The sequence below is a fragment of the Notolepis coatsorum genome (genome assembly GCF_963971535.1).
Source record: "Notolepis coatsorum genome assembly, chromosome: 8".
Classification (NCBI taxonomy): Eukaryota; Metazoa; Chordata; class Actinopteri; order Aulopiformes; family Paralepididae; genus Notolepis; species Notolepis coatsorum.
In genome coordinates this window covers 25998357-26014399 of record NC_140172.1, presented here as the reverse complement: position 1 = coordinate 26014399, position 16043 = coordinate 25998357, and the positions used below count along the sequence as shown (strand labels likewise).

At 47.7% G+C, this 16043-nt stretch overlaps 1 protein-coding gene across 1 annotated transcript in view; it reads right to left on the bottom strand.

The window, feature by feature from the left end:
- Nucleotides 1-16043, bottom strand: part of mtmr4 (myotubularin related protein 4) — a 134769-nt gene that overhangs the window by 24484 nt on the left and 94242 nt on the right. The window contains exons 6-11 of the mRNA XM_084320340.1: nucleotides 12788-12870; nucleotides 11436-11602; nucleotides 8028-8124; nucleotides 6326-6439; nucleotides 4342-4520; nucleotides 270-398 (exon numbers count right to left, since the gene is read on the bottom strand). Coding sequence (XP_084176466.1) covers nucleotides 270-398; nucleotides 4342-4520; nucleotides 6326-6439; nucleotides 8028-8124; nucleotides 11436-11602; nucleotides 12788-12870 — 769 coding nt within the window. The remainder of the gene's footprint in view (nucleotides 1-269; nucleotides 399-4341; nucleotides 4521-6325; nucleotides 6440-8027; nucleotides 8125-11435; nucleotides 11603-12787; nucleotides 12871-16043) is intronic.

Below are 16043 nucleotides of genomic sequence, written 5' to 3'. Positions count from 1 at the left end.
GTGGTCCAGACACTGACCCTCACAGCCTCCCCTCTAGCGGGGCCCCGTGGTCCAGACACTGACCCTCACAGCCTCCCCCCTAGCGGGGCCCCGTGGTCCAGACACTGACCCTCACAGCCTCCCCCCTAGCGGGGCCCCGTGGTCCAGACAGCCTCCCCCCTAGCGGGGCCCCGTGGTCCAGACAGCCTCCCCCCTAGCGGGGCCCCGTGGTCCAGACACTGACCCTCACAGCCTCCCCCCTAGCGGGGCCCCGTGGTCCAGACACTGACCCTCACACTCGCAGCCTCCTCCCTTGGCGCGGTTGGCCACGGCAGCCGTGTAGGAGCGAGCGTCCAGGATGAGCAGCTTCTGTGGCACCGTGCTGTCGTCGTGGCCGGCACCCCCCGTCAGAGAGGAGTCTGAGAGAGAGAGGGGGGGGGGGGGGAGACAGGATAGGGTGGTGTTAGTTAGGTGTAGCGGTAAGGACCACAAACCTTCATCAAACACACTTTATCACGTATAGAGTGAGACTAAATCCCAACCGGACCATCGCTCTTATGTCTCCCTCTCAGCCTTCCTACTGTCTCAATAAAGTAGAGATATTAAAGGAGCACTCCAACATTTTTGGGATACACTTATTTGCCATCTTCCCCAAAGTCAGATGAGAAGATTGGTATCAGTTTAATCTCTGTGTCCAGTAGCCCCAGAGAGAGGTCCAGGTGCATGCTAGCTTAGCGCAAGGACTGGAAGCAGGAGGGAGCAGCTAGCTTAGTTTAGTGCAAGGACTGGAAGCAGGAGGGAGCAGCTAGCCTAGCTTAGCGCAAGGACTGGAAGCAGGAGGGAGCAGCTAGCTTAGTTTAGTGCAAGGACTGGAAGCAGGAGGGAGCAGCTAGCTTAGTTTAGTGCAAGGACTGGAAGCAGGAGGGAGCAGCTAGCTTAGTTTAGTGCAAGGACTGGAAGCAGGAGGGAGCAGCTAGCTTAGTTTAGTGCAAGGACTGGAAGCAGGAGGGAGCAGCTAGCTCCATCACAAGTAAAGAAGAAACCAACTCCAAAACTGACACACAAGAGATCAAATTGACAATCTTGCAGTGTTCCTTTAAAAAGGAGAGCGCTACACTCTTCCAGGAGTTATTTATCTATATTGTTATTTATCACATAATTTGTCTAAACGACAAAGAAAAAAGCAGTAATATTAATCATATTCCTCACAAAAATATTATTTTATAATGAGAATAAATATATTTGAGAATGTTAACTGAAAAAGTTTTGTTTCGATTGTGTGAGCATTCTGCATCACCGAAATGTGGCACCGGCGGATCTGTGAATTGGTACGACGTGATTCGGTCGATACCCTTAAAAGTACCGGATTCGGTACCCATCCCTACCCCCCCCCCCCCCCAGCAAAAATCAATATCCGTGTCTGGTGGTGACACACTACCACACAGTATTGCTACTGGGAACCGTCACTCATAGCCGCCTTGCACACCAGCTGAGCCATGCTTGGAGAGACAGGTAATTACAAAAACAAACTGGACCAGTAGTGTCCTTCCCCCGCTCTCACTCCTCTCAATCACTGTCCTCCTCGCTCGCAGCCAGGGAGCTCATTCCCGGCATGTCGCCCTTTGGGCCGCGGTCCCGTCACGTTACACTCTCTGTGTTTCTATCGAAGCTGTCAGTCAGTCTCAAAAGGTGAGAGCGACACTTTCGGAAGAGGCACGACGTCGCTGTCACTTAAGTTAGAGAGCCATCACCGTATCGCATCAGAGCGCCCGTCGAGTCACTCGTGCGCAGGTCCAGACTGAAACTCTTGAACAGCAGCTTGTTTCAACTGCTGCCTTCCGGGAGGCGTTACCGCACAGCCTCAGAGCCAGGTCCAGCAGGCTCAGAGCCAGGTCCAGCAGCCTCAGAGCCAGGTCCAGCAGCCTCAGAGCCAGGTCCAGCAGCCTCAGAGCCAGGTCCAGCAGCCTCAGAGCCAGGTCCAGCAGCCTCAGGTCCAGGTCCAGCAGCCTCAGAGCCAGGTCCAGCAGCCTCAGAGCCAGGTCCAGCAGCCTCAGAGCCAGGTCCAGCAGCCTCAGAGCCAGGTCCAGCAGCCTCAGAGCCAGGTCCAGCAGCCTCAGAGCCGGGTCCAGCAGCCTCAGAGCCAGGTCCAGGTCCAGCAGCCTCAGAGCCAGGTCCAGCAGCCTCAGAGCCAGGTCCAGCAGCCTCAGAGCCAGGTCCAGCAGCCTCAGAGCGCCAGGTCCAGCAGCCTCAGAGCCAGGTCCAGCAGCCTCAGAGCCAGGTCCAGGTCCAGGTCCAGCAGCCTCAGAGCCAGGTCCAGCAGCCTCAGAGCCAGGTCCAGCAGCCTCAGAGCCAGGTCCAGCAGCCTCAGAGCCAGGTCCAGCAGCCTCAGAGCCAGGTCCAGCAGCCTCAGAGCCAGGTCCAGCAGCCTCAGAGCCAGGTCCAGCAGCCTCAGAGCCAGGTCCAGCAGCCTCAGAGCCAGGTCCAGCAGCCTCAGAGCCAGGTCCAGCAGCCTCAGAGCCAGGTCCAGCAGCCTCAGAGCCAGGTCCAGCAGCCTCAGAGCCAGGTCCAGCAGCCTCAGAGCCAGGTCCAGCAGCCTCAGAGCCAGGTCCAGCAGCCTCAAGGACTCATTCTACCATCAAGCCATCAGACTCATGAACAATATCTAACAATTATGATTTTACCCTGTGTTTGTATGCATTTAGTATTTTAAGTATTTTTAAGTACTTTACGTAAATTTTATTCTACTGTTGCACTATTTATATCACCACTCTCAGCACTGTCACTCTTTTCTTAAATCTCTATTATGCTGGTTTTTATTGTGTTTCTTTCGTATGTATTCTATTGTGTATGTTATTGACATGCTGTAGGTCGAGGGGGCGACACCCAAGGATGTTGTTCTTTTTGTGCGTGAATATGACCAGATGCAACAATAAAACTGAATCTGAATCTGAAAGCGTAGCTGCTGCTGCCAGCAGGCTTTGTATTCCCATCTGCATTTCATGTCACAGTCATTTACACACAATGACTGGGAAGAGAAAGAGGGAAGGGACACTCAATCGTTCCCCACACAGTTTCTGGTTACTAAAGCTGCACTTTGTAGTTTTTGGAATAGAAAATGTAACATTTGAAAAGTAAAAATAGTGTATGAATCATCTTTAGTACTGAATAAATTGTGTCCTACCCTCCCGCCACATTGAGAATACAAAGAAGCATCTTCTGGAGTTAAAGCGCCGTGTTGAAAGGTCATCTCAGAAACAGGTTTGAAGCATTTTGTGCCTAAATATTCTAGGGGTAATTATTTTCCCTTCCCAAAACTACATTAGTGGAGCTTTAAGCTAATGTCATGACGGTCACAAATAGAAATTCAAATACATTCTTGTCGGCTAACCCCAGCCACAGGTTAACGGTAGAGATATTAACACTTAACCGAGATATCTCGGGTTTCCAATAGTTATGTTGAAAGCGACTCACGAGATTTCTCTGATTTTTATTTTTATTTATTTTTTGCGATCTGAAATCATATTGCATCACGCGAGCCTACCCGAGTATACCCGAGCACCGCCGGCGATCATATGTGGAAAAAAGCACCCCCTATCGTCTCCCAGATGACATAAGGGATTTTGGAATGGACTCAATGAAAATGGATGGGGAAAAAAATCCGGTACTCCACATTTTCCAGTCCACTGATCCAGCCGGGGTTACCACAGTTCATTCTGGAGCCTCTGAGACCCGCGGAATCATGTGTACTACTGTATCACGTTGGATCTATACACTTATCGATTTTTTCGAATGGTGATCAGGAATTGGAATATACCAGTTGGATACCATCTGATGTCAGGTAAGGAATCTATGTTATCAGTGTTAGGATAATCAGACTAATTTTGATGAAGATATAGGCTGTTTTGTGAAATGGGCTCTTTCGGTTTCACTGGAAAAGTCCAAGAGGAAATTAACACGCCGATTATCCGTGCGCGGCGCGAATGTGCTTGCGTGCACGTATAATATTGATCATCTAGCGTTTATTTGAAAACGATTCATAAATAGGCCGACGAATATCGACGTTCTGGAATATTCCAGTAAAAGACGATTATCACAGAATGGTCTAGAATGAACTGTTTTTTATTTCAAAACGGGTGCTTTTCAAAATGCTCTGAAACGGAAATGAAGCGATAAAAAACCAATCTGCCTTGACAGCACTGAGAATAGTCTTTGATAAGCGACGGGCAGATTAGACACATAGCCATAATTTAAAACATAGATTAGGCGATATTAACGTTAACATTGAAGTGGACCGTGGCATCAAGGGGGTAAAAAGGAAAACCCGGCGTGGCACTCAAAGTGTTAATTAACTACTGCTTTTACCGAAGCCATTGTCCGAGGAGTCAGGGCCTTCCTTGCGGGTTCGGCCCCGTGTCCCGGGGTCCATCAGACAGGCCTTGGCGATGGACGTCACCAGGTACTCGTCCTCCGTGTTCCTCCAACCCCACCAGCTGATCTCAGGCTGACTGCAGCGGGCGATCACGGCACCGTTCCTCTGGTGTCTGGAAAAACACAAGACACAGTCATCAGCATAGAGACACACAAAGTCTCTCAAAGTAGAAGTACTGATCTAGAGTCAGCCTCGGTCAGTTCGTTTGAATAGGTTATTATGAAGTGTTCCTGGTCACTGACCGCAGATCAGCACTCATACTCACTTTGTGAATATGGGCCCAGTTCAAGCATTTACAGTTGTTAACTTCTATTACTAGTTGTTCCATTTTTACAGATATGCAGAGAAAATCCTATGACTATGGGTCAATGAATACCCACCCACTACCGTCTGACACTGTAATTGTTATTTTGTATATTGTTATTTTGTATATTGTATTGTAACATTGTTTTATTGTATAGTATTTTATGTTTCTGTATAGTATTTTATGTTTCTTGTATAGTATTTTATGTTTCTGTATAGTATTTTATGTTTCTCTTTTATTACTGCACCTTAACTCAATCAGCGCCAGAGGTAGCTGTTTACCGTGTGGTAAGAAGGCCACCGCTTTAAAGAATAGGAATACATGGCAGTGTTTGCAGGGCTCAAACTATATTAAATATCATAGCTATGGATATAATACTATTGCCCATTTGACATTGAGTATCTATCGTTCAATTTGTGAAAAAGAAATAGTTTTTTCATCCATACATTCCCGTTTTATACCATGGTGAATATGAGTATAGTTTTAGAGTAATCCTGTCTAATCCCAGAAGACGCTATGCAGCGTTTAGTGCATTTCACTAGAAACGTGGCGTTTTCTCGCCTGTATCAACAATCAATTTGAAATCAACGCTATATTATCGGTATTATGTTTCATCATGAATGCATGAAAGGGGGGGGGGGGGGGGGGGGTCGTTTTTCTATGGTTTGATCGTCACCAACGGAATACGTTACACACACACATACGTTCGGATCGCGGTGAAGGGATTCTTGGATCAGCGCAAGATTGATACCATATAGCCCTTACCTTGACTAGGATGCACTCCAAAAAGAATATTCCAATTATCTGATCGCCATTCCAAGTATTGATGTCGATCATGTTGCCAACGTTATCCACCAAAGAACATGAACTGGGAATGCTTGATTCTCCTCAATCCATGTGTTATAAACGCTTGTCCTGCCCGACAAGGAAAACCCGGCCCGGACTTTTTAGATCGACACACAGCCCAATCCAGAGAGTTTCAAAGGATGTGCAATACCGGCCGCAAGGCGGCGGTATTGGACGTTTGCGATCTCAGACTCAATGGATTATGAATGGGAATATTGAATAAAAGAAATAACGATAGAAAACCCGACTTTTCTCGGGTTTGTCGCTCAAGCGTCGGCGAGTTAACCCGACTTTATTCGTGAGTGGCGTTCAATGAGTTAAGTTTGAGTCCCAAATCTCGTTGTATGCAAATATAATGATAATAAAGTACAATCTAATCGAATCTGAATAATTTCTCTTTAGGGACATGTGTGTGTTTGTTTCATTTGACCCCATTAGCGGTCAAATGAATGACCGCTAGTCTTTCCGGGGTCCTCTTCACACACAAATAATATAACAGAATACTAATACAGAATGTAATTAGTAATACAATTAAAATAATAAAAGAAAAAACAGAAAGCATAAAGGAAATCAAAAATGTATATTCAACATTGAAGATATAATGATTGCATCACTATTCATTCACCCCCCCCCCCCCCCCCCAAAAAAAAGAACCCTCATATCTCTCTGTGTGTGTGTGTGTGTGTGTGTGTGTGTGCGTGTGTGCGTGTGCGTGTGCGTGTGTGTGTGCGTGTGTGCGTGTGTGTGTGCGTGTGTGTGTACCACACCTGTAGACCACCACAGGGATTCTCTTCATGGACCGGAAAGAAGCCACGCTCTCCAGTTCCTTGTCGGTGATCCATGCTGGGACCAGTAGCTTCTGGGGGTAGCTGGAACAAAGCCTGTCGAGCGGAGGTTCAGGGGAGATGGTTAACCCTTTCACTGCCGCACAACAGCAGGTTAACCCTTTCACCGCCACACTACAGAAGGTTAACCCTTTACTATCACACTAACCGTCGGTAGTGCGATAGTAAAGGGTTAACCTCCCCTGCCGGTTCAGAGTTTCAACGTTTTTTGTCACAAATTCTCTGAACTTTACGTTATCACCGTCTCCATGGATGACTTTATGGATGAGGTAATATTTGGGTCCCTCGGAAATTCATCACAGATTACAACCAACACAGACAGCTAGACATTTCCGTACAATGCTGCTATACTGCAGCCGACACAGGGCGGCCCCAAAAAGCTTTAAAAATATACGGTATATAAAACATTTTTTGCTAAATGAATTCCATAACATGCTTACAAATATTCATGACAAATTCCATGATCAATATTTGTCCAAAAAAATATAAAAAATCAAAACCTTTTGGAAAACACAAAATGTCACCAGACCAGGCAAACCACGTCTGTGTACACACACAAGGGACAACAGTAACACAGCAGGCATCATCCAGCCAGTATATAAGTAAAGGCCATCTTCAGATGATTATATCAAGCTGTTAACTTCACACACACAGGGCTGCAGTGGAGACACAGCCTCTCAGGGGACCATATCCACGGCAACACTTCAGGTCGGACAGACGCACACATTGTGGGCCTCATGGGGCTCCTGCTAGTTGTTTTTCTTTCTCTCTCCCCTTCTCCCTCTCTCCCCTCCCTCCCTCTCCCTCTCCCCCCCTCTCTCTCTCCCCCTCTCCCTCCCCCTCCCTCCCTCTCCCCCCTCTCTCTCCAAGGCCTTCAGAGCAGCAGACTGCCCTTGTTCACCTCGTCATTTATTCACCCAGACAACATAGGAAGGACACACCAGGTCTGACACACAGACTGCTGTAGGAGACAGACGAGGACGTGATACAGGGCTGTGGACACATGCACTCCACACACACCCAATTAAAATGGGCTTGTGGCAATCCTTGTGGCTCAGTGGGTTAGGGTGCTCTCCGTGTCGTGGGTTCGAGTCCCGATGATCTTTTGTCAACGTGTCTTCCCCTCTCTCTTTTCCCACATCTACCATCCTTTCCTTTTGACCTTTAACCTCTTCACAAAAAGTTTTACAGTGAATTTGGTATTTTGTGCACATTATCGCTGCGCTCACGGATCGTTGTACCTCACATTCACCCGTTCACTCACACACCGACGGCGGGGGCAACCGTGCAAGGTGCCAACCTGCTTATCGGGAACAGTTAGGGGGTTAAGTGTCTTGCTCAAGGACACTTTGCCACACTGCCGGGAGGAGCCGGAATTGAACGTGGAACCTTCCGATTATCAGACTGCTCTACCTTTGATATGATTTATTCCTTTATTTAAGTGTCATGCTTCAAATGCATAAACCCAGCCCATATGGGCTTATAAGACACTTTCTCTTTTCTGTTTTCATAAACAGTGATCAAACATACATCTAAAAGAAACAACCAAAATACAACCAAAGCATACATACATACATACATACATAAGCGCGCGTGTGTGTGCATGTGTCTGTGTGTAACATACTTATAGTTGCAGTTGATGTCCGACACCCTCCAGGCGTTCTGTGTGTCGAAGCTCATCCTCCTGACCTCCACCTCCAGCCTCTGATGGACATGATCACCTGGAGGAGAGAGGAGAGACAGTGTGACTAACGAGGTTCTGCACCTGGAGAGGAGAGAGGACAGACAGTGTGACTAACGAGGTTCTGCACCTGGAGAGGAGAGAGGAGAGACAGTGTGACTAACGAGGTTCTGCACCTGGAGAGGACAGACAGTGTGACTAACGAGGTTCTGCACCTGGAGAGGAGAGAGGAGAGACAGTATGACTAACGAGGTTCTACACCTGGAGAGGAGAGAGGAGAGACAGTGTGACTAACAAGGTTCTGCACCTGGAGAGAGACAGTGTGACTAACGAGGTTCTGCACCTGGAGAGGAGAGACAGTGTGACTAACGAGGTTCTGCACCTGGAGAGGAGAGACAGTGTGACTAACGAGGTTCTGCACCTGGAGAGGAGAGACAGTGTGACTAACGAGGTTCTGCACCTGGAGAGAGACAGTGTGACTAACGAGGTTCTGCACCTGGAGCGGAGAGGAGAGAGGAGAAACAGAGTGTGACTAACAAGGTTCTGCACCTGGAGAGGAGAGACAGTGTGACTAACGAGGTTCTGCACCTGGAGAGGAGAGAGGAGAGACAGTGTGACTAACGAGGTTCTGCACCTGGAGAGGAGAGAGGAGAGACAGTGTGACTAACGAGGTTCTACACCTGGAGAGGAGAGACAGTGTGACTAACGAGGTTCTGCACCTGGAGAGGAGAGACAGTGTGACTAACGAAGTTCTGCACCTGGAGAGGAGAGACAGTGTGACTAACGAGGTTCTGCACCTGGAGAGGAGAGACAGTGTGACTAACGAGGTTCTACACCTGGAGAGGAGAGAGGAGAGACAGTGTGACTAACGAGGTTCTGCACCTGGAGAGGAGAGAGGAGAGACAGTGTGACTAACGAGGTTCTGCACCTGGAGCGGAGAGACAGTGTGACTAACGAGGTTCTACACCTGGAGAGGAGAGAGGAGAGACAGTGTGACTAACGAGGTTCTACACCTGGAGCGGAGAGAGGAGAGACAGTGTGACTAACGAGGTTCTACACCTGGAGAGGAGAGACAGTGTGACTAACGAGGTTCTACACCTGGAGAGGAGAGACAGTGTGACTAACGAGGTTCTACACCTGGAGAGGAGAGAGGAGAGACAGTGTGACTAACGAGGTTCTGCACCTGGAGAGGAGAGAGGAGAGACAGTGTGACTAACGAGGTTCTACACCTGGAGAGGAGAGAGGAGAGACAGTGTGACTAACGAGGTTCTGCACCTGGAGAGGAGAGAGGAGAGACAGTGTGACTATCGAGGTTCTACACCTGGAGAGGAGAGACAGTGTGACTAACGAGGTTCTGCACCTGGAGAGGAGAGAGGAGAGACAGTGTGACTAACGAGGTTCTGCACCTGGAGAGGAGAGAGGAGAGACAGTGTGACTAACGAGGTTCTACACCTGGAGAGGAGAGACAGTGTGACTAACGAGGTTCTGCACCTGGAGAGGAGAGACAGTGTGACTAACGAGGTTCTGCACCTGGAGAGGAGAGACAGTGTGACTAACGAGGTTCTGCACCTGGAGAGGAGAGACAGTGTGACTAACGAGGTTCTACACCTGGAGAGGAGAGAGGAGAGACAGTGTGACTAACGAGGTTCTGCACCTGGAGAGGAGAGAGGAGAGACAGTGTGACTAACGAGGTTCTGCACCTGGAGCGGAGAGACAGTGTGACTAACGAGGTTCTACACCTGGAGAGGAGAGAGGAGAGACAGTGTGACTAACGAGGTTCTACACCTGGAGCGGAGAGAGGAGAGACAGTGTGACTAACGAGGTTCTACACCTGGAGAGGAGAGACAGTGTGACTAACGAGGTTCTACACCTGGAGAGGAGAGACAGTGTGACTAACGAGGTTCTACACCTGGAGAGGAGAGAGGAGAGACAGTGTGACTAACGAGGTTCTGCACCTGGAGATGAGAGAGGAGAGACAGTGTGACTAACGAGGTTCTACACCTGGAGAGGAGAGAGGAGAGACAGTGTGACTAACGAGGTTCTGCACCTGGAGAGGAGAGAGGAGAGACAGTGTGACTATCGAGGTTCTACACCTGGAGCGGAGAGAGGAGAGACAGTGTGACTAACGAGGTTCTGCACCTGGAGCGGAGAGAGGAGAGACAGTGTGACTAACGAGGTTCTACACCTGGAGAGGAGAGACAGTGTGACTAACGAGGTTCTGCAGCTGGAGAGGAGAGACAGTGTGACTAACGAGGTTCTGCACCTGGAGAGGAGAGAGGAGACAGTGTGACTAACGAGGTTCTACACCTGGAGAGGAGAGAGGGTGTGACTAACGAGGTTCTGCAGCTGGAGAGGAGAGAGGAGACAGTGTGACTAATGAGGTTCTGCAACTGGAGAGGAGAGAGGAGAGACAGTGTGACTAACGAGGTTCTGCACCTGGAGAGGAGAGAGGAGAGACAGTGTGACTAACAAGGTTCTGCACCTGGAGAGGAGAGAGGAGAGACAGTGTGACTAACGAGGTTCTACACCTGGAGCGGAGAGGACAGACAGTGTGACTAACGAGGTTCTGCACCTGGAGAGGAGAGACAGTGTGACTAACGAGGTTCTGCACCTGGAGAGGAGAGCGGAGACAGTGTGACTAACGAGGTTCTACACCTGGAGCGGAGAGAGGAGAGACAGTGTGACTAACGAGGTTCTACACCTGGAGAGGAGAGACAGTGTGACTAACGAGGTTCTGCACCTGGAGAGGAGAGACAGTGTGACTAACGAGGTTCTGCACCTGGAGAGGAGAGCGGAGACAGTGTGACTAACGAGGTTCTACACCTGGAGCGGAGAGAGGAGAGACAGTGTGACTAACGAGGTTCTACACCTGGAGCGGAGAGAGGAGAGACAGTGTGACTAACGAGGTTCTACACCTGGAGCGGAGAGAGGAGAGACAGTGTGACTAACGAGGTTCTACACCTGGAGAGGAGAGAGGAGAGACAGTGTGACTAACGAGGTTCTACACCTGGAGAGGAGAGAGGAGAGACAGTGTGACTAACGAGGTTCTACACCTGGAGAGGAGAGAGGAGAGACAGTGTGACTAACGAGGTTCTACACCTGGAGAGGAGAGACAGTGTGACTAACAAGGTTCTACACCTGGAGCGGAGAGAGGAGAGACAGTATGACTAACGAGGTTCTACACCTGGAGAGGAGAGCGGAGACAGTGTGACTAACGAGGTTCTACACCTGGAGCGGAGAGAGGAGAGACAGTATGACTAACGAGGTTCTGCACCTGGAGAGGAGAGCGGAGACAGTGTGACTAACGAGGTTCTACACCTGGAGTGGAGAGAGGAGAGACAGTATGAGCACCTGGTCGACAGAGGTGGAGGTGCTGGTCCTCGTCGTCGGCGCTGCCCCCCAGACACCAGGCGTGGTAGGCCAGGGCGAACAGGTCCTCGAGCCGCGAGGGAGGCGCCGTGGCCCGGCTCAGACGCTTCGCCCACTCCTGGCACAGCTTGAAGGTGGCAAAGTGGCATCTGTGGAAGGACACCGAGCAAACACAGCAGGACGGAACGTGAACAGAGGGGTCCAGCGAGAAGATTGTATGTGCTGCTCAGTCAGCCGGTCTGGGTACAGCTGCCGTCTCCAAGCGAGGAGAACCACGTCAGAAGCCAGAGACATTTTGAAACCAAAGTCACACCACTTTGGCCCCAGACCACCCCATCTAGCCCCGACTGTGGTGCAAGTAAAACTTGATTTACTGTAGATAATGTTCTCACAGCCCTTCCCCCCTCTGCAGCTTTGACGAGGCCAGACAGCTTTGTGTGAGGAAAGTGAGCTGTATGCGTTTGTTCCACTTAAAAAGCTCAAATAAATAAATAAATAATAAAATAAAAAGGCACAACTTATTGGCTTCCATTTGGATCCTTAATATGGAAAGGAAAAATAATGGCTGGCCGCAGTGGCCGGGCATTTCAGGTTTAGTTAGGCCACTTTTGGGGACATTGCATTGGTTTCATTTAATCAATTCCCAAGCCCCTAATCCTAACCTTAAAAGGAACACGCCAACTTTTTGGGAAATTAGCTTATTTGCCATCTACCCTGGAGTTAGACAAGCAGATCCATATAATTTTCTTCTCTGTGCATGCATTAGCTTAGGGAACAGCCGCACCGTTAGAGTAGCTTAGCGTCATTCACTGGCAGTAGGTGTGCCAGTGTAGCCTAGTTCCCAACAGTCACAAAATACACTGTGGATTTTATTTTTATATATTCATTTTCTAAGCAGATATAATATACTCTGAAAAATGTTTGGCCGACCACTGCTGCCTGGGTGCAGTGATTTAATCACCTCAAAAGCCCTGTTGTTTTTTGAAAAACGGGTTTGTATCTGCTTGGCTAACTCCAGGGTAGATGGCAACATTTGCTAATAAGCTAATTTCCCAAAAAGTTGGCGTGTTCCTTTAAACCATACAAACGAAACCTAACGTAACCTTAACCACTGACCCAAAGACCTGCCATTTCCAAAATTGGGGACAGGCCTCCCCCCCCCCCCCCCCCCCCCCAATTGGTCTTTAGTCAAAAAATGCATCACAGATTTAGTCAGAAACACACACACTTAAGTATACATGTCCACATATAACTACATGCTTGCACACGTTCCATCAGTAATGACTGTATAATGATTAATGCCCATCAGCTGGGCAGCATGGTCCTTTCCTCACCTGACAACTTTGAAGTCCTTGCAGATGATGTGCAGCTGGAACATGTCCCGGCTCTCCACACCTTCTATCAGCCTCAGAGGCACCTGTAGGGGGAGCCAGAGAGCAGGCCTCAAGTCAACCATGACATACGATCTTGACGATCTTGGATGTTCCAACCCCCGGTCTAGTTGAGACAAGAGGCCACGTCGCAGTGAGGAGGCAAGAAAAGGTTCTATTGCTGCAAGCAGCTGGACAACTCGACAACGATTACTATCTCCGTTTACTCATCTCCAGACAAGCTGCTTTCTTTTTTTCACTGGAAGTAGGTGTGCCAGTGTAGCCTAGTTCCAAACAGTCACGAAATACTCTAAAACTGTCTAATTATTTATTATTATTTCTCCATGTGGTAAATACACAGGTCACAACATGTTTACAGGAATGTTTTGGAGTTGTATTACGTGACTGTTGGGAACTAGGCTACACTGGCACACCTACTTCCAGTGAATGACGCTAAGCTAGCCTAATGCACGCACAGAGAAGAAAATGGTATGTATCTGCTCGTCTAACTCCAGGGTCGATGGCAAATAAGCTAATTTCCCAAAAAGTTGGCGTGTTCCTTTAAGGATTGTAGTTTGTTCTCCTCTTGGGAGGAATCAGTGGGTGTTGGTCTGGGTGGGTTGTGCTTGGGAGAGCTCCCGTCAGTATTCACAGGTGTTGTGTTGTATTGTACGTTGTCTTGTTTTGCATTATATATTGTATTTTCTTCTTACTCTGCGTTTAGGACCCCCTCGAAAACGAGATGGATCATCTCAAGGGGTTTATCCCATCAAATGTCAAGTTAGACCGCGCTCTCAAGATACGACACTGGGTGCTGAAATGCCAAGCTATAACACTGAAGAAGGAATATGTAATTCCGAAACATGTTTGTTTCAGGCTGCCATTCAATTTTGAACCTGAGAGTGCTGGTCTGGCTTCACTGCTTCGTTTATCCCATCAACAAATACATTTCAATTTCAAATTTAAATTAGGAATGTCTGACCACTAAGTGTGTCTGTCTCTTAACCACCAAAACATGCACGGACTACAACATGTGACGTATATCATGCTACCTTGTGTATACTGTTTACTCTTACCATAGTATATATTCAGAATCAAATGATTTATTGCCTATATCTATTGTAATAATACAACCGATGGGGCATACAGACCTTCATCTGCACCTTTGTTTACGGTTTATTTTTGTCATATTTCTATATTCAGAGTTCATTATATTGTTTACATTGTTTATTTCTTCTCATATTTCTATCTTCAGATCAAAATTGTATTGCCTATATTTATGTCTTTCTACTATTACCCTGCCCATACCTGCCCTCCCCCTCCCCCCATGCTGCTATGACTCCCAGGATCAATAAAGGAATGTCTCATATTTTTTTCTTTTTTAACTTTTTTCTCCTTATTTTCAATTTTTCGTCCATCCCAATTTTGTGTATCCAATTCTCCCCTCCCCTGTCTTGAACGTTGCTCGACTATGCCCCCCACTGGTCGGTTGTAGGGAGGATAGAAGCCTTGCATCACGTGTCCCCTCCGGTACACGAGGAGGCAGCCTGTCACATATTTTCACCTGCCAGCGAGGACTCTGTGGCGAGGTGTAACGCATGGGAGGCTCACACTATCCCCGCTACTTCCTGTCTCTGCTGTGCAGGCGTCCCCCAACAGACCTGTAGGAGTCGCTGTCCACAACGTCCAATCCCCACCCATCAACTTCCACCCTCTAACTCTGCCAATTGAGTTAGTATGACGGCTGGCCCAAGCCGGAGGCAATGCTGACACCCGGATTCGAGACCAGTCTCTTGCACTGGTGACGAGCGCAATCTCCGCTATGCCACCCAGCCGTGCCGGAATGTCTCATCTTATCTCATCTTAGAGATAGCCTATTGGGATGTTAGATCCTAATATGAAAAACTGTGAATATCTTTTTTATGCTCGTTTTATATGTTTTATATGTCATTTTATGCCATAGAATCAAACCATAAACAAGGTGACCTATTGGGATGCTACAGTAGATCATAATGTGAAAAACTGATTTTATATGTTTGCACTTTATGTGCTCATTTTGTGCCTGTATTTTTTCTGCTGTGAAGCACTTTGAGCTGCAATTCTTGTATGAAAGGTGCTATACAGAAAGTTATTATTATTATCTTTCTTCACTGCAACCAACCCAGGCCACTGCATTGTCTACTCTAGTCATACGTCTGCTTTCCTCAAACTTCTAAAGCTTGTAGGTACTATTGTGCAGTGGTGGAAAGTAACTAAGTATTTTTACTCAAGTACTGTACTTAAGTACAATTTCAAGCTACTTGTCCTTTATGGGAGTATTATCGTTTTAGGGAACTTTATACTTTTACTCCACTACTGCCCCTTTTCCACTGCATGGTAACTACTCGACTCTACTCTTTTCGGTTTTCCATTGCCAAAATTTGGTTTGGATGGTACCTGGTAACAGGTACTTTTTTAGTACCCGCTTTCTCGAGGTTCCAAGCGAGTAGAAGTGATACCAAAAAAGTGACATGAAACACTGCAGACCACTGATTGGTCAGAAGAAAGAAGCGGCACACGTTGGAGCGTCTTCACAAAAACAGAAACCCGCCATCTTTAATGCCTCGCGTAGGATTCATTATTTGTTTGCAGCAAGAACAAGTGCAATAAACAAAAAAGGATACATTCACTGTGTATTCTGCCTCATTTATTGATGAAACAAAACCAACATCAACACAATTTACCACCGAGCGGAGCGTTTAGTCTCAAAAAAAAATCGCTGATTTGTTAGCTTACATGCTGATGTGATTGCGTTTACCATTATAATAGCTAGCATTGCGGCTAGCGTACATAGCGTGCCGAGATCAATATAACTCACTATTGATTGTTTATACTAGTAACGTTAATGCTAGTAGAATAGACACAACGTGAGGTAATCATCATCATCCATTTTAAACCGGTTATTACCTAATGCTAGAATAGACACAAGAGGTAACGTTAACGTTAGTAGAATAGACACGAGAGGTAACGTTAACGCTATTAGAAAAGACACAAGAGGTAACGTTGGCAGAATAGACACAACGAGAGTCTGGTTAACGTTGTTATTGATTGATTGAAAACTGTGTTTACTCTGGCTTGCTCCAAGCCCTCACGGACATAGCTATGCTCACGGAGCTCTCATGCTGTACGCCAGTGGCCCCGCCTCCCCACACAGAGACAAACGGAGTACTACCTGCAGTGG